Source organism: Stigmatopora nigra, chromosome 3 (genome assembly GCF_051989575.1).
Source record: "Stigmatopora nigra isolate UIUO_SnigA chromosome 3, RoL_Snig_1.1, whole genome shotgun sequence".
NCBI classification, from domain to species: Eukaryota; Metazoa; Chordata; class Actinopteri; order Syngnathiformes; family Syngnathidae; genus Stigmatopora; species Stigmatopora nigra.
In genome coordinates this window covers 4679350-4706110 of record NC_135510.1, presented here as the reverse complement: position 1 = coordinate 4706110, position 26761 = coordinate 4679350, and the positions used below count along the sequence as shown (strand labels likewise).

Below are 26761 nucleotides of genomic sequence, written 5' to 3'. Positions count from 1 at the left end.
GTCAACCAAGGACAATCTACCTCTCATTTCGATCGTTTGTTCCATCAATCCATTGTTGTATGTATATCAAAACAAAATCATGACATATCAGAATTAAGATTCAGTTCTTGTTTGGCACATTCTAAGATAGACTGATCAATATGTGTATTTATTGAATTGGAGAAAGATAGCATAACATATGCTCTTATGTTCTAAGATAGACTGATCAATATGTGTATTTATTGAATTGGAGAAAGATAGCATAACATAAGAGCATATGTCATGCTATCTTTCTCCAATTCAATAAATACACATATTGATCAGTCTATCTTAGAATGTGCCAAACAAGAACTGAATCTTAATTCTGATATGTCATGATTTTGTTTTGTAGAAAGCCTAGAAAATCTTCACATGACTTTGATGCAATGTACGCTTCCAGATTCACAATTTCTACCGCGGAAGTGGAGGCAGCATGACCAAAGCACAGGAAGAATGGACCACGGGGGCTTGGAAGAACCCACATGTCCAGCAGGCCGCCCAGCAGGCTGCCATTGGGGCAGCCAGTGGCGCCATGCAAGATCAGTACTCAGCGCCACAGTACAACGACAACCAGATGTAAGATACCAACGTTGGGGTCAAAGTTGGAGCAGTTGCTTTATCCCTCAGTTCCATACCTGTCAACTGGTACGTTCTCGCCGTAATTGGTACAACTGAAAGCCCATTTTTATATTGGTACGCTGTACACATGAAAATGGTACGCTAAACGGTGATTTTGAGAAAAAAAAATAAATTAAGGCACTTTCTAGCCATTTTTCACCATCCGCCATTGTTTCTTCCCGGAAACGCATGTCTGCCAAGTGATATATGTACCGGCGCCTCTGATTGGCTAAAAAAAAAAGATCATGATAAACATTTCGTTTTGTAACACTTTCACCATGTGATTTCCGTTTCCTGTTCCCTTGTTTATGTTTACTTTCATTTTCACTTGTTGTTCGTGATTTTTTACAAAAAAGTAAAGTGGTAAGATTTTCCATGTATTTATACATATATGTAAGGGCGAAAACAAAATTTGGTAAGATCACAAATGGTTCGAGGTTGACAGGTATGCAGTTCAGTCTAGTTTGAGCCAAAGGGGTCAACTTGTTTTCAAGCCCTTTCATAGTTTGGCTAAGAAATGTAAAAAATGTCTTGTATGTTTTTCAAAAGTTGATGTATTTGAAGAAAAAAACGACCAAAAACAACAATGTATCTAGATTTTAATGTATTTTTTTGTATTTTACTGTTTATTTGTGTTTATGAATGATAGCAATTGCATCAACCAAAGAAGAATCCATGTTTAGTCGTGTTTTGTATTTATGTATATGAAATGAAAGAAGATATAAGATTGTTTGTTGTTACCTCAGGAAGATTCGATGTGATTTCTATGCAGTTTTTCCACTTTTTTTTATGTTCTGAATTTCAATAGTGCTGTCAGAATCCAAAGGGAATATCGGCGACCATACTGAAAAGAAAAATAATTCATGAATACTGTCACATAAAATATGAGGGTGAAGTCACAATTCCAAGAATAAAGTAATTGTACTGCAAAGAATAACATTGTATACTTGTCTTTTCAACTCATATCATCAAAGAAATGCCGGTTTTCAAATAAAAATGTCAAAATATTACATATTATTAATAATAAATATGAGAAAAAATTGCATGTTTAAAAAATAATGTATGAATCACATTACAATTAATAGTGAAGTGGAAATCTAACATTAAAATAACACAAATTAAATTCCATTAGTACTAATTAAGTTTAGGTTGCAAAATCGGTTATATTTTACTGCCATTATGGATTTCATTCATGTAATTTTCAGAGGGTTTTTCGCTGTTGCTATAGGAGCTCATTTTGGCAAAAATAGATTGCAATGTGAATACTTCCCCACAAAGAGGCGCTAAGAGTTTTAGTATAAAAAAATATTAAATAAAATAACTGCATCTTGCTGCACATTGCCTTCATTCATCCATCATTAATTGTCTCAATGTATGTCAATATATTATTTTCCCCTCATCTTTTCCCCCACTATCTTTATCATGTTGTATCACCATCTTGTTTGTATATTATTCATTTTAGTATTTACACCTTCACACTATGAATTTGAGACCTAATTTCACTGGAATGTGCAAGAGTACTCCTTAATGTAGTATTCACTCATGCCGCCATAATAATACTACAATAACTATTTGTCATATAGCTTTCAACGGCTACAAATATATTGTACCTTGCATTGACTAAGTGGGACTCTCCGGTGTACTGAAATAATTACACAACACGGGGATGACATTTTCCAGCAACGCGTATTCCCACAGGAGCCGAAGACCGCTTTAATTGCCACATACACATATGCACGGTACCCCCTGGAGTAGAATTGGTGACAGCTTGTCATGGGTAGAAAATAGGTAGCGATTAATACAAATGAAAGATTTGTTAGTGTATTTATTTAATGGTTGTCCGTTAATGGGTGGTTAAGAGAAAATTCCTGTCTCATTTAATGTTTAAATTCAAATGAATGGCCACCATTTTTGTCTGAATCACAGAAAGTTGGAGAAGTCTAATAATAATAATGGGATATAGGCTTTGTCATCATCATTTACTCAACAAACAACAAAAGCCTAATTGTCATTATACCCAGAAACTGCGTATGACGAAATTGGTAGTGCTTCTCCATAAGGTGCATTTTCTCACCAAAAGACTCAAATAAGTGATAATTTCAGACTCGTAATTTGGCATTCTGCCGTTATGGATACATCGCATCACCCCCCGAGCGGATAACTAATTCTCAATGTCTTTAACTTAAATTCAGTCAGCCAATAGGAGGCAGATCACTGTCCAAAGTCTTTTTATATTACCTCACCCCGAAGATATTACACAGAAGGGATTGTGTGTCGTGCTACCGCAAGTTTAGAGTCCTGATGGATGTGGGGGAAAAAAAACTGTTCTTGAGCCTATTTGTCCGTACTTTATGGGACCTATAGCGTCTGCCAGAGGGCAGCAGCTTGAACAGATTGTGACCAGAATCATCTTGATTGGGGAATAATTTTAAATAAACACTTGAAAGTTGTCTTCGATATCGACTATGATGACAAACAAGACAGATTGAAATCGAAGAAAGTTAAAATGACAGCTGTGCAGATTTGTCAAACAATATAAAGTGAATTCATGTGCAGTAACTGTGATATACAGCGACAAGATTGTCACTGATGGAGTGACAGTAATATGAAATTCTGATCAACGCAATATAGTAACAGTCAGGGATGGCACCTGGGCCCCAGCCCTTAAGGAGGCGGGTTTTAGTGCATAAAGGGGGCGTGGTTAGCTGAGAGGAGAGTAAGTGATCGTCAGAGCAATCATTTTTACACATGAATTATGATAAAATTATCAAAAATGAAATATTACAATAAAAAATAATTCCTGTAACCGTTTGCCACTGCATAGTTGAAACCAAGGACATGGAGAGGCCATATGGAAATCAGTAGTCGAGACTTGTTGTCTTTATCGTGCGACAAGTTGTTTTACAAAGACAAGATCTATGGGATGTGGTTCAGTGAAGTGCAATATATCCAATTCAGTAAAGTATCCCCTGAGGTGACAGTGGGACTATAAAGTTCTAGAGATACATGAATAACCAACTGCATTTTACAAATGTATGAAAAATGACACCAGGCACAGAGTGGCCATTCAGCTTTTGATATTATCAATGCGAATTGATTCATAAAAAAACAACTTTGCATCATTTCCTCATGTTAAGTTGACAAGGAAGAAGCAACTTTCAAAGGTGTGTTTTTCTGACAGTTTGCACTCTTAATTGTTCACATTCAAAGTAAGAATCCTATCATCTTTGAAAAGGCACTTATACGCAATTGCTCCACGGGGAGTCACACATAGCCACAGGTATTTTGTTGTACTTTTGTTTAGGAGCTTTCAGTACAAAAAAAAAACAGTGGTTGATGTTTTAATGGAGAACCTGTAAAGTTAATGGGAGTCAACATTGTGGTAATTATGTGTTTTCATTTAAATTGCACATAGGCTGTGTCAAAGAGAGTTTTCTTCTTCGTGATACAACCATGAGTGCATTTAAAAATGGGCAACTTAAGTAGTGGTGCTGCTGATGGTTGGGGGTATTTCTTCCCCATTAAAATAGCCATGTATGAGCTAAAGTTGCCAGAGTACAGAGGAGCTTTTTGTTCCACATCCCAAGGGGAGATGTGGATAGAGCCTTCTTTCATGCGGTTGAACAAACAGGCACGTTGCCGTCTGGACAACGTCTGTAGGGCATACGCCCTCACACAGGCGGGCATTGACAGTCTTGTGAGAGTCACATGTGAACGCAATGCAATGCCGGCCGGTATCCGGTGGCTGACATGACAGGTATCGGGAAAACCAGAACTGTGGCCTTGTATTTTCAGAAACTTTTTAAAAATGGGCATTCCCCCCCATTCGACAATCATTGCTGTCCCCCATCGTTTGCAAACATCAGACTCTCAACGTTAAACGGATCACTAGATAAACACTGAACCTTACCACCTGTGAAAATTCCCCATACGGTATCAATGGCACACTATTGTCAGATCATATGATGATGCGTTAGAAGATTTATTGGCTTATAATAGCTTGGAAAGCCTTGAAAAATGAAGCCGGGCAGCATGGTACTTCCCTCTTCTCATCAAAGTCAGTTGAGATTGGCATCAGTTATTCATATAAATGGATGGATGGGAAATGAAGCTTTAATCATGTCGAAAAATCATGCTTGAATTGTTAAAAGCAAAGTCAACTCATGTCAAAAATTGTTAGATTTCAAATGGAGGTTTCTATCATCGTTTGATTTCCGTTTTGCTTCTGAAGCATGTTAGGTAACATTGCTTTATACTCAAGTTGTATTAAATATCCATTTTAAGCTGCTCCTTCTCTTCAAGCAGGGGTTGGTTGGCGGTTCGCTTTAACGTCAAATTAAATCAAATAACAGAAACCAGCATATGTATAAAATATTGCTTTGCCAGCTATTTGCCACAATAGGTGTTTCCACTGAATGTTTTTAAAACACAACCCACTTAACTCAAATACTCTCATCAAGCAGACATCACAAATTCTAAAAACTCAGTTCAGGCAGTTTATCGAACCATTTTGGAATTGATTTAATAGTATTTTTTAGAGCATTGATCATTTCATGGACTTCAACAACTACACTGGCTTGTAAAAAAAAGTCTAATATTAAGACGGGCAAGGAAAAATTATGCGGCAAAACATGGGTCTGGCAATTAAAATATAAGCGTCTCCTGTGAAAACTGCTACTGGTTGTCAAGTATGCTCCCAATTGTGTTTTCTCACTAGTTCTGGAATGGTGTTGTCATTAATATCATTAAATTCGACAAATCTCTGAAAAGTCTGTGCCAAAGTATCTTTACCTAGTAGTAGGGGGAAATCTCCACACAAGCTGCCAGATGCTAAAGGAGGGGTTGCCCAGCTGTCTGGATGGGAGCCATCCGTGTTAGTCATCGACAGCGAGGGAATGGCTTTCGCCGCCAGCCTGTGTAATCACTGATCTCAAGATGAGCTTCGTCTTCCACCAACATTGAATGACTCTGTTCAGATTTGTTGCTACGGTCACAAGGGTGCTGGAAAGAAGGCAGCAGCCATAAGGTATGAATGTGAGCGTGAATGGATGTCCGTCTTTTTGTGCCTTGCGATTGGCTGGCCACCGATTCAGGGTGTCAGCTAGGAGAGGCTCCATCACCCCCCGCAATTGTCAACTTGATTTCACCATTTTTGATATAATATTTAGATTTTTTTTTATATATGGATTAAAAGAACTGGATTAAAAGCCCTGACTATTCAGTTTTTTTTTTTACAGATCCTAAACAATGTTTATTTGAGCTTTTTTAAAAATATATTTTTAGATTTTTGAAATAAAAACAGAAAAAAATGATTACAAAATTACAATTATAGATTTTGAAGGGGGATAATCAGGGTATTTAATATACATCTTTACTCTTCAATTTAATTTGATCCTAAAACAGAAATTCGGCCCTCATGATTGACTTTCCCTGGCCACACAAAATGATGCGGCGGGCCAGATTTGGCCCTCGGGCCACCACTTTGACACATGTGACTTGGAGAGACAATAGTAGATGCCATTAGACTAACTAATTTCAATGACAAACTTTTTTTCATAAAGCATACTTAGCTTGTTAGTCATTGCATTGAGCTTGACTTTGTGATATTTTAGTTTGAATGTGCATTTGCTCAAGAAAGATTGGGAAACACTGTCTTAAGAACCGTAAAAAAATGCATTTAGTGGCAAAAATAACAATAAAGAAAGAAACTTCAATGCAGAAGTAAAAAAAATCTAAATACAAGAAATATAGTACCCAAAATGCACATTAGCTGCCGTGTAGAAGAAGTGTTTAAACTTTACAATTTATGGATAATTGAGGACATCCTCTGTAAAACTGGTGAAGTAGGAAAACGAAAGGAATGAAGTTGTCTTTGTTATGAGGCTCCGACTTCCACCATGCAAGGATGATTTTATCCCCAACCGAAATGGGAACGTCACTCTTTTGCCTCTTTATTCCCATAATTAGGTCGCAAAGTTAACCTGGTGCATGATGAATTACCTGCGGCCTTGGTGCCTTGCCACTCGCTCGCTGCATGCAAAAGGCAAAGCTCAAGAAAGGCAAAGCTCAAGTCTCCAAGTAGTCTCCCTTGGCATAAAAAGCGCAATAATCTTAAAAGGGAGGGAACTTGACTGCAAATTGCGAAGAAATTCTAAGTATTTAATGACTTGCCAATTGCTTATAGTTGCCTAAATGTGCTTTGAGATTGATGGACAACCTGGAATTGGTGGAACAGGCATCACCTGGCGTTTCTTGCAGTTTTCCTCGGTAGCAGAATTCCCCGGCAGTGTGGCTGTCAGTAACATCCCTACCAGGAGGTACACTTGTAAGATCTAATCAGTCTTGCTTCACTGCACTTGATCCTCTTTTGGAATCAGGCTTGAAGCTGCAAAATGCTTCTTGCTTTCTATACGTTGTATAAGAGGAGAGTTGTATTAGTTTCGTATGTCAGTGGCGGGCTGTCATGGCCTTCAAGGCCTCCTCTTCTGGCCTATGAAATATCTGGATCATATATCATATTTTGTCCATCAATACGTATTAAATAATTTCAAATTGTCTGTTAGCTTCCTTTCATTGCTTTTCCCCCTGGTTGCACTGCTTCCAGATGTGTATTTTCATATTGAAACATTTAACCAATCACATTTCAGCCATTATTTGTTGCCAGGGTCAGAAATCTGCCCCAAGGCCTTCACAATCAGTTCTGCAGGCTCTGCTGCAACCATTAAGGAAGTGGTATCTGGTGGGTAGATAAGACCTACCTGGGCTTGCTAAAGCGAGTTTCATTGTGCACTTTTCTTTTTATGCGTTTTATTTGGCAGTAGAGTCATTTGTTTGCCAATCACACTGATTTTACACATACTATAAACGCATTTGAATGTAAATTCTACCCGCAAGGGCTGTTTTTTTTTGTTCCGAGGGGCTAAATCAATGAACTTGTCTTAGTTTCTATTTGAGTCGTCTATGCTCAGAAAGAAAACAGTCTGTACCAGGTTAAAATGTAAACCGCAGTCATGTACGACCCCCCCTGCACCTTCACTGGTCAAAAATTACTTTACGTACGCTGCTTCATTGTTTAAAATTGCTACTCTAACACAAATTTGCTACAATTGTGGAAAAAGTACTATTCATAGGTATATTAACGTTTTTTAGGGGGTGGGTGGAAGTGTAATTTTGCAATTAGCGTGAGGTCTTTGGTAATGGTAACTATAATTAAGACATATTTTAAAGGGTTTCTGAATTATCCATTGGTCCATTACAGAATCCTTTTTCTTCTGCGTGCAGATTGCAGCGTTGATTTGTACTTCAAGTCTCCCGCTGCTCCAGTTTTCCCAGAGACCATGCTGGCACTGGCATCTCTGACAGTGTGCATTATGTATATCGCGTATCTTTGTAATGCAGTGGGTGTCTGCTGGGTTTTGGCTCTGCGCTCGCCTTGGGCAATTTTTCTTTTGCACTTTGCTGAAGCACATGCTGTCCTCATCACCCTGGTTTTTTTCACTACATTGGTGCATAACAGTAATTTGTTTATACATCCCCAAACTTTTTACATTTTCTTATAGTTCTGAAATGTCTGAATAATATGTCTGCGTTTTCATCAAAAGACAACTCTATTTCATTTTTAGGGACAAAATCATTTCTTGCAAGCCCAAAGATTTTCTTCTCTATTTTTGGGGGATTGTAACCAGGGAATTGAAGTATGAGTAAGCACAAATCATTCAAAATATATTTCTCATCTTATTTTCTACACTTTAGCCTAGGGTCGCATGGGGTGCTGGAGCTTATCCCGGCTGACTTTGGGCCAGAGGTGGGGGACACCCTGAATTGGCGGCCAGCAAATCACAGGGCACAAGGAGACAAACAACCATTCCCGCTCACACTCATTCCTAGGGACAATTTAGACTATGCAACCAGCCTACCAAGAATGAGTAGCTGGAGAAAACCCACGCAGGCCCAGTGAGAAAATGCAAACTCCACACAGGTGAATCGACCTGGATTTGAACCCAAGTCCCCCACTGTGAGGCTGGAACGTTAACCAGGCTGCTTAAAAAATAAAAATATAAAAAAAAATACATATACTTATACATGTATACACAAATATACATAAATATATATATATATATATATACATATATATATATATATATATATATATATATATATATATATATATATATATATATATATATATATATATATATATATATATATATATATATATATATATATATATATATATATATATATATATATATATATATAGATATATAGATATATACATACATACACATATATACATACATATATATATATATATATATATATAGATATATACATACATACACATATACATACATATATATTATATATATAGCTATATACATACATATATATAGATATATACATACATATATATAGCTATATACATACATATATATAGATATATACATACATATATATAGAAATATACATACATATATGTAGATATATACATACACATATGTAGATATATACATACATACACATATATACATACACATGTAGATATATACATACATACACATATATACATACATATATATATAGATATATACATACATACATACATACATACATACATACATACATACATACATACATACATACATACATACATACATACATACATACATACATACATACATACATACATACATACATACATACATACATACATACATACATACATACATACATACATACATACATACATACATACATACATACATACATACATACATACATACATACATACATACATACATACATACATACATACATACATACATACATACATACATACATACATACATACATACATACATACATACATACATACATACATACATACATACATACATACATACATACATACATACATACATACATACATACATACATACATACATACATACATACATACATACATACATACATACATACATACATACATACATACATACATACATACATACATACATACATACATACATACATACATACATACATACATACATACATACATACATACATACATACATACATACATACATACATACATACATACATACATACATACATACATACATACATACATACATACATACATACATACATACATACATACATACATACATACATACATACATACATACATACATACATACATACATACATACATACATACATACATACATACATACATACATACATACATACATACATACATACATACATACATACATACATACATACATACATACATACATACATACATACATACATACATACATACATACATACATACATACATACATACATACATACATACATACATACATACATACATACATACATACATACATACATACATACATACATACATACATACATACATACATACATACATACATACATACATATATATAGATATATACATACATACACATATATACATATAGATATATACATACATACAAATTGACGGGCTACTCTTGTCAGTAGAGAACAGAAAACCGAGGCTGCAATTTGCACAAACTCATCAAAATTGGTCAATAGATGATTGGAAAACGTTACCTGATCTGATGAATCTTGATTTTCAGATGGTCGGGTCAGTATTAGATGTCATCAACAAGAATACATGTATCCATCCTGCCCTCATCAACAGTTCAGGTTGTAATGGTAATTTAGTGATGTGGGGATATGCAACACCACATCTGAATATTTTTGTTGACCATATTAATTTCAGTCCATGTCCAACCCCATATTTTCTGCTGATCTGTTGGCTATTTCATCAGAATATTCTCAGACTTCTTTTTTGAACATGGCAATAAATTCACTGTCCTCAATCCAATAGAGCATTATTGTGGTGAAATGTGAGAATTGCATCATGTATGTGCAGCAGGTCATTATCCCCCAAAACCACATTATACTTGTATAATGTCAATAAAAGCATTCAATTCAATTCAAAATCTGTTCTCCAATGTTTCGACTATTTTATTGAACCTATGCCTTTAAGTCAGAAGTCTCAAACCAAAGAACTACAGTGGCTGGAGTTTTTTTATACCAAAAAACAACACCCTTTTCACCAATCAGGTGTCTCACAAGGATGATCAGTTGATTGCAGCCAGGTGCTGTTTGTTTTTCCAGAAACTTCTTGAGTTAAAATGTTTGTGTTGGCTCTGATAAGTAGTAGGATTATTTTATAATAAGGCAGTTCTGAAGAAATAAAAACAAAACAAAAGGAGAAAGAAACGAAGAAAAAAAGGAAGAAAAAAGGAAGAAAAGAGGAAGAAGAAAAAAAGAGTATTTAACCCAGTGCTACCAATGAGTGTCTGATGGAGATTTATTTCTGAAGAATTGCTTTTGCAAAAGTCAGGTAGGATCTACCTTACAATTAACTTCTATTGTGGTCACTTGCATTGCATTTGTATTATTTTTTATTCATTAACAGAAAATGTGATGTGGTATATATTTTAGCAATGTGTTCTTTCATTTCTGAATACCTTCATTCTAGAAGATCTGTGCTTGTGTAATGTTATGTTCACAACTGGTTGTAAACTGGTTGAGAACAATGTATGTGAAATCAATTTGGAAACTTAACATTCACTGCCTGCACTCACAGTCAAATTTTATATTGGACGTCTATTGCTGTCAATGGTAGCTAATGCGTCAAATATAGCTATTGCAAATTTTACATTCAGTGGGTGTACATTATGATGTTTCCAGTGATTGGCAGGAGGTCTAGATTGTTTTGTTTACTTTTGCATGAAAATATTGGGTTTGTAGAATTTTATTCCAACCTTGATCACATATAAATTCAGACCAGACACATCTTGAACAAATACATTTGTCAAAACTTCAGTCAGAAATGCATCAGTGGAATTATTGACATACATTATTCCACCCAAAAGGGCATTGGCATTGATGATCATATGTGCCACCTGACCAGTGTTGATATTTAAAGACAGTGTAATCGTACAGGTTGCGTACAATGATGTAGTACAATTTAATGAGAGCACCTTTTTTAAAGTTAAATTTTATTTGAAAACCACTGCATGTCAAAGTAGTCTTTAAGAATTGTTAAAGACTCTCATAACAATAGTTAGGGGAGATTTTCAACTTTTGTTGAACTCAATTTGAGAGTATTTTCCAAAAATACATTTTTGTGATGCAGTGAGTCAAAAAAATGCATGGACATAATAGGATTTTTGTCATGCTATACATTCAGAAACATTGCAATTCACTGGTTAAAGTTATCAAATATACATAGATGCATCCTGAAATTTACCCCAAAAGACAAATCATTCTAACTTAAAAACAACAACAACTCATTTGTTACCTAAAAGTGCTATTAAGTGTTTTGACTCCCAATTTCATTGTGATATAAGTTGTTTTTTGTTGTTGCATTTTCTACTGTACATAGGGACGGACACCAAAATATTCAGCTATTTGAGTAGTGGAAGTTGATTTGTTTCTGAGTTGAATTCTGAGATGATCATGCAATACATTTTGGCTGATCCTATCTTGAATAAGGATGAGGCAGCTCGCGGCTTTAAGTAGCATGGCGTCAATTAGAGTGCAGGCAACAACTATAAGAATTACATACGTTTTGAAACCATGAATTGCATTAACAGAGGGCTTACAATTATTACCTTTTTTGTCCTGATGTGAAACATTTTTCAATTTCTCAGCCCTTGTGCATCTTTTTGTTAAACAAATGTTCCTTCTTTCCCATCAATGGAGTGATTCATATTTTTATTCGTAATTCAATTAGAAACCCTACACGACACGCCTATTAAAATGTGAATTCGCTTTGACATTGCATGGTAACAAAACAATCACTATGAGCAGTCTTGCAAAATGTGTAAGCTGAAATATAAAAATGTCATAGCAAGTAAAAATGAATGAGAACCTGATTATTTTAGGTGTTTTTCTTTTTTTTCCTCCTTGCTCCACTTTTTGGAGGAGCATACTAAATGAAAGCAAAACAACTTAAAGTACTGCAGCTTACAAAAACATAATTAAATATTCCTAGCATTTGCTGTATTTTCTTTTCCAAATCAATTTTTGTTTTTAGGATTCTCATGGAATTCTGAATGAAGTAACCCAAACTAACCAATTGAATCAGTGCCAAAAGCAGATCCCACTTCTTCCGTCATGTGGGTTGCCCCAAAATCCAAGAATAATAAAACACTAAAGACAAACAAACATCTACAGCGAGCCGACAAGTTCCATTCACATTCCAGTGGAAGAGCAGTCTGGGTCACTCGAATGTGGTTGTTTGGCCTTCCAGTGCCTCATCATGACCTGAAGATCAACGATTTGGGAGTCAGAAATATTATAATAGAGAAAAAAGTTGGTTCCCAATATGATAACCTATTCCAATGGACATCACAATGAAAAAAATCCAAACAATAATAAAAAATGAAGGAAAGAAATGACTATTAATGAACCTCTACAACATTGTAACCTTTGTTCAACTGCTTATCGAAATAAAAAGTAGTTTTTCTCTTCTGCATCATTTCTTTTGAGAAGAAGAAAAAAATGGAAAGTTTCAAAGCCCATTAATCTTAATTGAAAAATGAGAACACAATTTGTTAAATCATCAAATAGTTCGGACGGCAAAGCCATTAAGTCCATTAATAAGTCCTAAGTAATTCGATGCACTTTGATGCTCTTCACGGAGCTGCCATAAAAGACTATAATTTCTATACTGTGACCTGATGTGAAACCTAATTTACTGTCCTTTCTGGGGAGGGACACAACTTTAAGGAAGACCTGCACAATTTTTGTCCATCTAGTTTAGGAAGGGCAAATCTCCTATCAGTTGAATTTCACTCTTCAAATTGCTGTTGTTATTCTGAGGTATAACTAATGGGCGGAACATTGCCAGAGCATGACCCTTGTGAGGATAAGTGGAACAGAAAATGAATGTGCAACTGACCTTTTTTTGCAATTAGAATTCATATGTCAGAGTTCAGGAAGCTGAGTAAAGGACAGTATTGTAGGAATTATGGAGTAACTAATAAATCTTGACTTACTGTGCGATCTGGCATTTTGATGTTGTAACAGAACGTCCTGTGTAGTGGACATTACACCTGACCACGTTGTTGGTAAAATCGGATTCCATCACCAGGAATTTGGGGTTCACTGTGAGCTATAAAAAAAAAAATAGGGGAGATTTCAGTACAGCGTCAAGAATACTGTTAGAAAAGTCAAGGGAAGGCTCTCACCTTTAGTATGTAGTTTCCAGGCTTGATGTCGGTTATGTCAATCCATTGACAGTCAATATCAGCATTGTAAGTATCGTAGCAGCCTGGGCTCAAACCCTGACCAAAGAGATTGATAAAAGAGGATTGCATGATTTATCGGTTGTTTCAATTGACTTTTCACTTTATTTTCATATTCTAATTTAAGGGTGTCAGACTCGGGTTGGTTCGCGGGCCGCTTTAACGTCAACTTGATTCCACGTTGGCCAGACCATTTTAGATATAATCATTCTTTTTTTTTTATAAATGGAATAAAAGAACTGTATTAAAAGCCCTGTTTTTTTATAGATCTAAAACAATGTTTATTTGAGTTTTTTTTTAGATATATTTTTTGATTTTACAAAATGATTTTTGAGTTAAAAACAGAAAAAAATATTTAAAAATTACAATGACTGATTTAAAAGGAGAAAAATCAGGAAATTTAATACACATCAATACTCTTCATTTTAATTTGATCCATAAACAGAAAGTCGGCACTCATCATTTACTTCCCCGGGCCACACAAAATGATGCGGCGGCCCAGATTTGGCCCCCGGGCTGCTACTTTGACACATGTCCTAATTCAACAGTTAATTAACTGCAAAGCGGGTTGTAAAATCCTATAGAATCACTGCAACCGAAAGGAGAGGTCACCCGATAGATTTGAGTCTCATGTTAACACACAGGAAAAACCTTTTACGTCATGTAATATTAGCATTGCATGCACTATACAACAGTGGGCCAACTCTAATGAACATTTTGGGGGCCAGGTATAATTACACTGTGGGCCAAATTTGGCCCATGGGTCTTAGTTTGACATTTATGCTGTAAGCGGGTTGTAATTGCCGCTTTAAAACGTCATTTTTTTTATCACCTGAGTGTGCGAAGTGCAGGCATAACGCTTGAGGTGTCCAAAGTCGCACGTGGTGTCCTCCAGACAAAAACTGGCCTTGTGGCCTTCAGCCACTTTGCGGCCAGTGCTGACCTCCAACAGGTCGTAGTGGCTGAATTCATCCATGCTGTGATAATGCCTGCGGTGAGTCGGAGGGGAAAACCATCAGTCACCAAGTTGGGAGGCAAACAAACACCAATGTGACTTCAGCTCATTCCCATGAAACTTTGTGATGTTTGTGTTAATATTGTGTACTCGTACTAGCGAATGTGTAAATCCGTTCCGTGACGTGCACACATTAATGGAATCTTTCACAGCCAAGGGAGGTTAATTAATGACATATCAACACGTTGCGTACTTTGCAAATGCTAAATGAGCGTGCAGCAGTGACACAACACTGGTATTATTGTGGTTCTCTGTGGAGTATTTTGGTGGAGGCTGTTTATTTGGGAACATTTGCACAGCTTTGATGGATCAGAATGGCAAGTGGTGGTTGAACTGGATTTTTTAAATGTCACTTGACGTTTATTGCAGTTGCATGTTTTATATAGAGCAATTTGATGCATTCGTACAATAATATTTTTCCTCTGACGTGGGTTGACAAGGTGATTAACTGCATTTCTTTTCATTTCAATGAGATGGTTTTATATATGAAGGTTGTGTCACCATGGAATAGATTTAAATGTTTGTTTTATAACTATTATGACTGTTCAATGCACATTCTAAGGGACATTTGTATGAGTGGGTTAAATACTCCCATAAAATTACCGTACACAGTATGTCATGTGATATATAGTATTCTGCATATTTCAATAACATGTAATTAAATGGTTGTTTATTTCCTTGTGGCATTATTATAGTGAGGTAAGCTCTAACGACACATGAACTAAGATTGTCTAAATATTGCTTCATTATTATTATTATTATTATTATTATTATTATTATTATTATTATTATTATTATCATTCACCATGTTGCAAAACATTTTAAGGGGCAGGTTATTAAATGACCAATTGGAAAGCAAGACAGAGTAAGCAAAGTGACCATTAGTGTACTCATTCTTTCCAGTGACCAATTACTTGTTACCATGATCAAAACAGTTTATTTTATGTGTGTTGATGCAATTAAAATCCCCATGTTTCATTTTTGATAAATCCCTGGAATCACTATACCATGGCATGGGTGTCAATAAACAAGCATTGGTGTTTGATACAATATATATATATATACAATACTTGGCTCTGTGTGTGTATTTGTAAAGCTTGGGAAAAACATGAAAAAGCTCAACTGAAGGAAAGTAGACACTGTAACTGCATTTTATATAAGCTATGAAAAAGGCAGCTTTGAAAAGATGCAGAGCAGATAGCTTGTAATCATGTGCAAATCATTCAAATCCCTCATTGCTAGTCATGTAGCTATTTCTAACAGAAAGTCCCAGCTTGGAGGTTGTTCTGACTATCCTTACCTTACCAGTGACCCTGCACTAGAGACATGGAAGTACCAGGAGGAATATATGAATATATATCGTATGTAGCAGCACCCATGAACCCTAAATGTTACATAGCCGCGAGCAAAAGATTTTGGTGGATGATAGATCAATTGAAACATCAGCAGTATGACAGAACTTAAGAACCGTAGTGGTTCGAATGGAATATATTTTGTGAGTACTTGGATAACCTCCAGAATTTTTTTTTTGAGAAAATGAAGTTAATTTCGCTTTTTTTCTTCGCTATCGACTAGACATGGTCTGTGACAACAATTATTTAAAGAATAATTTAGTTATATTATTGCATTATTTGCATCCATGCAAAGATTGGTTAAAAAAGCATAAATCATATTATTACCATCCGCATTTACTCCTTTTATCTGTTTTTCTTACTTAAATGTGGGCAAAGTTTGCGCAATGCCAGAATCCAGAAGAACTGCTAAAGTGTGACGCGCGTGTTATGACAAGAGGGCGTGCAGAATTCTGTGTTTGTTTTGGTGCCTTTTGTAAATGCCCAAGAATTACAACATTTATTATTTGAATTTATGAAAACCAATTGGTAGGATTTTTCTGTGTAATTACTTCAGATGTTGGTTCATAGAAATAGTGACGTGCTCTGTCCTGCCTGTCAATGTTATCAAAAGTAAATCGGTTGCCATTACAATGCTGTTATCACCATTGCAGCACAATATAAACACTATATAAAATGTGGTCTGAATTATGCCTCATCTTGCATTGCATTGACACAATTCAAATTTGGTTGTAAGAAATCCAAAAGCGGCTTTCTAATTTCTGCTTCTTTAGTGATTCACCTGAAACAATCTGTGCTTTGTCCTTGCTTGTGCATTGTAAAGCACTAAAGTTGAGACATTGCTGATTGCCATGGCAACAACAGTTTTTATCCCATTACTATCCAAATGCAGAGCTCAAATGACTTTTGAGCTGTTTCAATTTAAAAAAATATATATATATCATTTTGCTTTATCTTTGAAAGAAGGCATCCGCCCACATGATAGAAATTCTCTATACTCGGAAAAAAAATGCGTATCCTCACAGAAATGCCTTTTTGGGAAAGATATGTCCTTTTATGAGCAAACAACGTGCCCCACTAACCCATATTCCAGCTTTGTCACTTGAGCAGCTATGTGATTGAGTGCCATGTATTGACAGCAAAGAAATAAAATACTATTTTTTTAATCTCAAACAGAGATTGATTTGTCAACTCACTCAGTGCAATGATTGTCTTGGATTCTTGCCCGTGGGAGTGTGTCAGTACTAACTGACAAATGCAAATATTTTATATATAAAAACAATCACAGGACTGACAATAACTTAATAGCTGCTTGCATTCCTTATCCATCAGGACAGTTGGGCAGAGCCTTGGCAAGAACGTCAACGTAAAATATAACATCATAGGAGCGAGAGCAATAACACTCAACCCCCTGACTGAATTCACAAGGAATTCCTGAGTGACATTCAATTTGTTTCACTAGGGGTCTTTTCGTGCCAAGTCAAACATTTCCACCGAGGGAGTTAAGGATGCCAGTAACATATCTTAATAATACATGGCATACAGGAACCAGCCTTTGTGTTTTCATGTGGATTTTTGTAAGGGACTCACCTTGATGGGTGTCTTGTCAAAACAAGAATTCTATTGATAGCAAGCCAACTGCATGGAGCTGACCAGGGTTACAGCTTTACAAAAACAATGTTATGACCAGGACATTCTTCTTCCATGAATATTGTTAGGACAAATGGCACAATATGATCAAGTTTTTCTTGGACTGAGCTGCTTTGGGAATGGAATGACCTGTCTGGTGGTTTTTTAGGATATATATATAGTCATTTTTTTGATTTGTTTGCTTTGACTTGTGAGTAGAAATTTGAGATATGGGCGCTTAATGGTGGCAGTCAACAAAACCCAGTTTAACAATGGGCAACAGGCACAATATGATCATGTTTTTCTTGGACTGAGCTGCTTTGAGAATGGAATGACCTGTCTGGTGCATTTTCAGGATACATATTTAGTCATTTATTTGATTTGTTTGCTTTGACATGTGAGTAGGAATGTGAGATATGGTCGCTTAATGGTGATAGTCAACAAAACCTAGTTTAACAATGGTTATCAGTTTGCCAGATCGTGAACATTTTTTCACCAAAAATTAGCTTCAAGCTTTGTGATTCAAGAAAATGTTGTTAAAAATCCAGTTACTGGAAGCTGTCTTCCTACAATTGCAAGATGGACATTGGACAATGGATGGTCTAAGGAAAATTTATTTTTTAGGGGGGATCAAAATTGGTATCAGAAGCCAAAACATGGTATTTGCGTAACACCATTTTTTGAGGAGTACTTACTGGTGGCAGCTGTGCCACTCCCAAGTATGATGTGGCCTGTTGGGCATGAAGTCAGCAGTACCCTTGTTCTTCACCCTCTGTGGAAAACGCAGTAGAACTCGTACATCATAGTCGGTGGTCTCCGGTGCATATGCTGAACTGAAGGAAGAAACGGGCAAATGGTTTGGTTTGTTTGCTTCTTATAATAAGACAAAAAAGGGTTGGCTAGTGAGATTATTCATAATTTATTCCGCCGGATATAAGTCTCATCAATTGTTGTGCAGCAAGGTCTTGATAAATGATTTGCTTCAGTGTGGAAAAAAAGACAAAGCAACTGCAGGAAAACCGAGTCAGACCTTGTGTTTGTTTCATTAGGAGTGAACAGAATATTATGGCTGCCCATCTGGTGGTAATTGCCACAAATTCAGACAGGATATGAAAGGGCTTTGAGAGTTGGCTAGTTGCTTCTCCTTTTATAGTCATCTAAATGAAGGGAGACAGCAGTTCTAGCATGCTATTGACTTAAAGACGATTGAAGCACACAAAATTGAACACTATTTAATTTCAAATTTGTAACTATCTTTTTTTTGTATTAATTTATAGTTGGCAGCCAAGGGAAGGATTCATATCTTGGGGATGTAATGCATTTGTGGTCTGTTTGTTTCACTGTAGGCATTTTTATTTTTTAAACTTAACAAATCTTTAATACAGCAAGATGTAATCCAAAATTAAAGCAACGATGAAGGTTCCATGTAATTGTTTCCCATGGCAAACTATTATAACAAAAATCATTTCTGACGTCTTGTTAAAGGTCAGTTTTATGAAAATGAACAGTAATTTACCATGCAAAAAGGATCTGTATCCTTTGTGGGTATTAGTCTTTATAGGACTAATAAAAGTCATTATTTCAAACAGTGATTCTTCAAGTATCTAATTTATAAGCTTGACCAAAGATTGAGAATCTAGAATATGACCTGTTATTCATTAGTGTCACTTAGAAGACCCCAAATAATCCCCTATTCAGAGGAGGAATGGACAAAAAAGCATACAACATCTTGGTTCTCCATTTTGTGGACAAAACTAAGGATATATTGTATAAAGTTTACCTTGATAAACATTTTTCCTCAGCAGCACAACGCAGTGAGTACATGCGAGCTCTCTGAATGTAAGTTGAAGCCTGGACATAGTGGGGATCTGGAACCAGGTCGGCCAATCCTGAAAAAGAAAAGCTGAGAAATAACTTGATTGATTCAGAGGCCACACTAGTTGTCCAAAACGGCCATGGTAAATACTTGGTGTGTCTATTAGTTGGGAAATTCTATTGGTCAACAAGGTCTGCTGTTCTAAATATTCAGCCCTACCTAAGACTAATGACTTTCAATTAAAAAAAGTGTTTTTAAAGCCGATCAATTTATATTTTGGTCAACCCAAGAGGTTAAAATTTATTCACATAACCTTGTTTAACAAATTAGACTAATGAGAAAGTGAGGAAGGTTAAACACCTACTTTTAAAATGGCCTTTGCCATTAGTAAAGATTTACTATCTTGGATGGTTTCGGCTTTGAATGAATACATTAAAATTCTAGCGTTTTCTTTGGAGAAAATTGTTTAGAAATCCACACAATTTGGAAGTCAGTCAGGAAAAGATTGTGTTCAAATTGAGAGATTATATTATAGAAATCAATGTATGAATCATGACAAGTCATCTGACACGGCTCATCTTTTCCAATCCTTCCACAATCCTACCCTTTGCAGCCACATTGGAGATTTGTCATCAATTTTTAATTCCCTGGCATTTATGAAAGCAATGATGGAGGACATGAGAGGGCAAGTGCAATGGGGTTGGAGGTTCAAGAATGGGTCACGGTACTCAGAGCCTCTGGCCGCTAATTACCGTGCATTCCAGATGATTGTCACGCTTTTCTAATGAGATGCTCCATAGGCCTTTCCACACCAGGGCTGAGTTTGGCTGACCGAGCCACAGGGTCGCATTTGGGATCCGTGCGGAAAATGCTCACAAAAGAGATTATATTGCATATTCAGCCTCAAACTAAATGTATCTTATTATTAATATCAGTGCTTTATGTAGATGATGTTATGCTGCCTGGGCTAATGTGATGCGATCTTTCTTGACACTTGTTTTTAGTATGAACCTGTCACATGAGGTTAACCTTTAATGAAGTATGTGTAGGTTGAGGGGTCGAATATTGAGGGGGATGATGCATGACTGGAAAACATTCAAGATGGTTCATAGAAAGGCTTATTGCTATTCAGCATGAGTTCAGCATTGTGTACTCAAGAGATGCAGGAGAAGAATGAACATGGAGGTATGTATGATTTTCGGAGTGTTATACTGGGGAGCGTTTGATTTGTCCAATTTCCTGTATTTTTTTTTCTTCTTAACCATTTCTGTATTCATATGTAATATACCACTATAATGCAGAGTTTGGACATTTATGAAATTGATGGAAAAGTGAGTGCAATTAGTATTATGCATGGTGAGCACAGATGAAGATTTCCTAATGTGTTTTCTCACTCAAGAACATTTGAAGAAGTCTCGCTTTAGCCTCATGTAGCCATACATGCTTGCAATCTGTAATCAATCCTTTCATTTTGCATTTTAATGCAACATCCAATGATTTACATTGCACTTATTTTTTTACCAGTGTACAAAACAAATGGTGATTGACTTGACTTATGTTTAGGGTGCATTTTATAGGAATGGCGTAAGTAGTTTTGACATGTGGTGTGATCAGTATTTAGTATGCGGGTGAGTTTAAAAGGAGCACTTGTTTGCTAGCTTCCTTTGCAAATATTCCTGCTCAGCACTTCCTCTCTGCATGAGGCAGATGTAGTAGGACAGGGTACACTTCCTGGGGCAGACCATGTAAACATTGTAAGACACATGTGAGACCACCGCCGTTTTGCTTTTCCACTATCCCTCCCTCCCTCTCTTTCAACTGAGAAAAGACTTTGTCCTCTTTCTCCGCTAATCTTTAGAAACGGGAAATTGGGTCTCTTTTTTTTTTGATGGGGATAAAGTGTTTGCAGGGACCGAAGCTGATCGGCTCTCAACAGCATGTGACAATGCCACATATTACACTCTAAGTGGAGCACGCTTTGGAGACCTTGCCAGGCATTTTATATACTGAAGAAGTTGTAAAAATTACAGACAAGGCAGCCTTTGAAATACTTTTAAGCTAAAGACAGTGAGCTGCAGAGGAATGACACTTTGGAGTATTTCACATTAATTGAGGTCAAATTAAAGATGAACAGTGACTCATAGTTTTAGCACAGTGTACAGCTGTGGAGCTTTGTACATGAGAAGGTGGGAAAAGGGTTTATAGTCCTAGAAGTTGGCACATCACATATTTTTTCATTTGAGTATTTTGTCATTTCTCATTTGGGGTAGGATAAAAAGATTTGAGCAAACTCCGAATTATTCTAGTTTATCTTGCCATTTGGATGATAGCTTTTGCATCTCACTACATTCTTTAAAATCACCTTCCGTATTGTATTCTCTTCTCGGTTTATATTGGAATAAGTTACCATTCTGCTATCATATTAAATTATACTTGAGCAACATCAGTAGACTGGAAAATTGGCCCATTAAGGGATTTCCCAAATGAATATCACACACCTCAATTTGTTAGCAAGGTAGTTCCCACCGCTGTTTGAAATTGCTTCTTTAAAATGCTGTTTGAAATCAAATCTTAAGGGAGCTGAAGTTAAAATGACAGGAGTCTGAATACTGCCTTACTGCTTGTCACATGTCCGGCAGGTGTCTTTTACAGGCTACCATCAACCTTGTAAAGACTGAAGTCATTGGTAATTTTTTTACATTCTATCATGCTATAACGAATGAGGCAAATAACTTGGAATGCTTTGCAGTGGTCTAAATTAATTAAAAATTACTGCTTGGTGGCTTGTGGCTATTAGTCTGGCAACTGCAAACAACTGTAAAGAATTACTTCTCATTCCTTATTGTGTGTATGGATCTCATCCATTGCTGATGTTTTATATTTTTATTAATCACTTTTTTACGTAATCTTTCGGAAATAACTGCGAGATAGTTGTTCTTCTGAAGAGATTACAGTTTTTCATAAAGGGGAGGCACCAAGAGGGACCTTCTTAGAAATCAACAATCAAGTGCTATTTCTGTTTCTTTGGGTTGAATGTAGAGACATTTCTTCCTAATGTTTCCTGCTCAATAACCCACTTTTCACTGTGGCCATCTCGATTTGTTCCCTTGGAAACTTTGTTTGGTCATTTTAACTTGGCACAGTTCATGTTCTTCTTCCTGCATATAATGGATTCGTACGTTGAATTCTTTTCAAGTTGCTTTGTTTCCAGAATTTTCAGTGTGATTGTACATGTTTTTGCACCACGAACTTGTAAGGAACTGAAAAAAAGAGCCCACATTGTATTTATTGACCTAAATTAATTTGGGCCTCTGAAGAGTAGCAGGGACTTTCCATATGGCCCTTCCTGACTTGGAGTAGTGATTTTCTATGTCAACAACCCCCCTCGTCCCAAGCCGTTCCTTTTGAATCTTGTTTACACTCTCTTGTCTCAAGTGCAGGCAGGAGCCCCACCTTTCACCGGACCCAATGAGGTCACTATTGCTGTTGCCAAACTGCACGTGAAACACGTCAAGTCCCCCCATTCAAACAGTGCTTCTTGTGTGCTGGGCTAAGTTAAAAAAAGGAAAACAGCAGAAGCAGTAACTAATGAATATGCACCCTGTTTCTACCATAAAAAGTAAGGCTGACTCTTACAATCATTGCTTAAGACATCTGATAAATGTGCTGGAACATGATGATTGAATACTTAAGTGGGTAGTGAGAGTGAGTGCTCGGCTTTTGCATCACTCGAATTCCTTTAAAGAATTGCAACGAGAAAGGGGAGAATCCCCTTAGTGACAGCAAGTGAAGTATTAGTCTCTCTACCTATGAAATATTTAAAGAACTTTAAGACTGTTCTTCAAACACCCAGCCTCTCTGGAGAGAAAACTTCCTGAACAAAATGTGTACATTTGTCATTTTTGCAAACTACTCCAAGTGCAGAGAAAAAAAATAGTTTATTTTACCTCTTTGCTCTTGTTGGTATATCCCCCCAACGTTGGTTTGCTCAATGGCAGAGTTGGGAGAGTTTCTGCCAGATGGAACGGCTTGCTGGAAGGGAGGTTGCGGTCTTGCAAATGGTGGGAATTGCTCATACTGCGGGCTCCGTACCGCTGCTCTTTCGTCAAGGTCCGACCTGTCCTCTCTGCTCTCTGGTGCGGAGGCAGCAGAGTCCTCATTGAAGAGACTGTGAGAATATCTGCGGTCTAGTCCATCGGAAAACGGTGGCTGTACCTGTGGAGGGGCTGCAGGGTTTGCTCCGTAGCTAAAAGACTGATAGAAATGGTATCCATCATCTGTGAAATCAGGTTGTGAGGCAGGCTGTATAGGTGCCACACCGTACCCCCCACTGTTGTAACCTTGTCCGCCGACATAACTCCCACCGGGAACTGGCTGAAAGGGTGGTTCATAGCTCCTGTATGGTCCTTCTCCATAACTAGGCTCAAAAGGCACAGGTTGGTAGACTGGCGGCTGAGGAAGGGGATACTGAGGGTAGGATGGGATACTATAAGGTGATGAAGGGTAAGATGAAGAGCCTGTGGTTTGTCTGGTCCGAGTACCGGAGGCCCTTTGGAAGGGTATTCCACCAGTGGAGCTAGATGTACGCCTCCAGTTATCAGGTACTTGTCCAAAACCAAAAGGGTGCCTGGCCTGTCCACGGATAGTCTCAGAAGATCCCCGTGAAGGCGCCTGCCTGCGAACGTTTCCACCTTGGGGTCTTCGTGGTGACCGAGGACGGCTGTCGGCAACCACTATACTACGGTGTTCTTGGTCCTCTTCGTCTGTTCTAACTGGAACATATTCAGACCCACTGTTGAGCAGGCTGAAAACCTGACCGTTGTTTTCCCACTGGATCACCTGCCGCCACGGAGTGGTTGAGCTGTCCTGCCTGGGGGTCCGACGTTGACCCTGGGCCTGGCTTGATCCCACTAGGAGGAACACTAAACAAACAACGGGCAGCATTGTCACTTCCAACTCAAAACACCTGCAGCGCTCTTAAAAAAAACATGTGTCCCAGTCCCTGGGGTTGGTCTGTCTATGGAGGTGATGCAAGAATTTGACTCAGGTGCATCTGCAGGTCTTCTCTTGACAAGTGTGTTGAAGGTGAAAGAGGTGGTAGTCTGTCTAACGTCAGACGTTCCTGCCTGCCTGCTGTACTACTGCAAGTTTCTATTTGCCTGATTGCTTACAATGAGCTGTGAAAAAGAAAAAAGTAAGTTTTTTTTTCGCCCTCTTTTTTTTCTTTAAAGGAAATGATCCCACATGGCCCTAGTGCTAGTGATGTTTTCTGGCCAGCAGCAGGCCAGCCCTCTGTGAGGCCTCCAGAATCAACATTACAATCTGCAAAGGCATGTACTGTAAAATACACCTCACTAGTCACGACCTTTTGGATTCTCACAGTATAGCATATATGCGTGATTGCGTGTGTGCGTTTGTGTATGTATATGTACATATATCTATGTATATACAGACATAGAAGTAACAGGTGTTTATATGGGTATAATAATACTATTGTGTTACCTTTTTAAAGTTCCACCACGGTAATGACGAGCAGATGTGTGATGCTGTATTTGGTAACCGTGCGCATTCTGTCAATGTTTATACTTGCACAATGAACACATGGTTGAAACATGTTGCTAAAGAAAAGGAAACTAGCAGCCGTTCTTTGGGGTCATAAGTGTGCATGAAATACTTGCATAATTTACTCACAACGCAACTTTAAACGCTCATAAAAACAAATAAAATACAATTTTAAATAGCCAGCATTAGAACCAAGATCCTTTGGCTTCATTTTCGTTGTTTTTGGACCCGCAAAATACTAACTCATTGACTTGCATTGAATTCAACCCCTGTGATTGGCTGGTCCCAAATTCAAGGTGTCCCCCGCTTGGTGACCTAGGATAGGCTCTAGTACTCTCCACTGATCCTTGAGAGGATAAGCGGTTCAAAAAATGAACAAATGAATTCAACCCAAAAGGAAATTATCACTTCAGAATGAGACTCTCTTGACTTCCCATCTTCTATTCTGTTTTTGTCAAATATTATTTGAGGTAATCTTGGTTGCTTTGTAATTTATATCTAGCCTCCTCCCATACCCTTCCACACAATCACCCCCACTTTCCTCTTCAACCCAATCACCCCAATCATACACACATGCACGTATACGCAAAGTCCCCCAGAGCCTGTGAACCAGGGCATGGTTGAACCCTATCAAAGCGGCATTGCATGCACTTAGAACCTTGATTTTCCCAAATGATCAGAGAAACAAGTCATCAGTCAACAAACTCATGTGGGAGTGGAAAAATGCTAAAGTGCACATAAAAAAAACAATCCCCCTCTGTTATCAAAGTCAGCAGTTTAAGATGATGTTTTCTTTGGAAGCCACTTGCAATACCACGGTGTCACACAGCCAAGGAAGGACAATATTCCTCCAGGACTTGATGTTCCCTTAATGTCCCATAGAATTAGATCTTAACTCTTTATAGGGCACTCCGTTAATTCATTGGCTGCGAATAATGGCAGTTATATGTCCAATCCATTTTGACTGGGAGTGCTTTGTCATTGATAGATTCACAGCCTATCCATGCCATTTAAATGAATTGGACGTTTATCGTAGTCAATAGCGGAGTTAAATACTAAAGGGAAAAAATCCACTTTAGAGTGTTACTTGGTGCTACATTCAGCATAAAAAACATGCTCAGCATTATAGTTATGCCGTGTAATTGTAACCTGTTTAGTTAAAATGTGAAAGCTTTTCAACTCCTCTGTCATTCCAAATAATGTTGGCTTGATCAAGGTGCAAACACTTTCTTCAGAGGGTTTCATGTCAAGCTTGTTTGCATGCAGCCTTGTTTTCCCTTTTCCATTTAGCAATTAATGATACTCATGGATGTTTTTTTTTTGGTTGTTGTTGTTGTTGATACAGCTGGGGGCCTTTAGTTTCTTTCCCTTTCTTCGCTCCCTGCTTAATTACAGATTGATCCCAGTGGGTTTTTCCTCCTGC

General features: G+C 37.2%; 3 protein-coding genes and 1 long non-coding RNA gene across 5 annotated transcripts in view; 3 read left to right on the top strand and 1 right to left on the bottom strand.

Annotated features, from left to right (window-relative positions):
• scamp5b (secretory carrier membrane protein 5b) overlaps positions 1–1606 on the top strand; it is a 9167-nt gene extending 7561 nt beyond the window's left edge. Inside the window, exons 5-6 of one of the 2 annotated variants that reach the window (XM_077713664.1) lie at positions 419–648; positions 1093–1606. In XM_077713664.1, coding sequence (XP_077569790.1) covers positions 419–598 — 180 coding nt within the window. In that variant the 3' untranslated portion in view covers positions 599–648; positions 1093–1606. The remainder of the gene's footprint in view (positions 1–418; positions 649–1092) is intronic. The other variant, XM_077713666.1, reaches the window with a different exon arrangement.
• ubl7b (ubiquitin-like 7b (bone marrow stromal cell-derived)) overlaps positions 649–26761 on the top strand; it is a 259966-nt gene continuing 233853 nt past the window's right edge. Inside the window, exon 1 of the mRNA XM_077713662.1 lies at positions 649–999. The gene's annotated coding sequence lies outside the window, so the exon portion shown is untranslated. The remainder of the gene's footprint in view (positions 1000–26761) is intronic.
• The window catches only part of LOC144194642 (uncharacterized), a 29759-nt gene continuing 13782 nt past the window's right edge, over positions 10785–26761 (top strand). The window contains exon 1 of the long non-coding RNA XR_013325942.1: positions 10785–11050. This is a non-coding gene — a long non-coding RNA (uncharacterized LOC144194642). The remainder of the gene's footprint in view (positions 11051–26761) is intronic.
• loxl1 (lysyl oxidase-like 1) lies at positions 12673–24957 on the bottom strand. The gene is made up of 7 exons (XM_077713845.1): positions 23724–24957; positions 19741–19849; positions 18656–18793; positions 14797–14953; positions 13908–14003; positions 13716–13831; positions 12673–12981 (listed from the first exon to the last, which is right to left on the bottom strand). Exons 1-7 carry the CDS (start codon positions 24718–24720, stop codon positions 12975–12977), a joined length of 1620 nt encoding a protein of 539 aa, XP_077569971.1. The 5' UTR covers positions 24721–24957; the 3' UTR covers positions 12673–12974.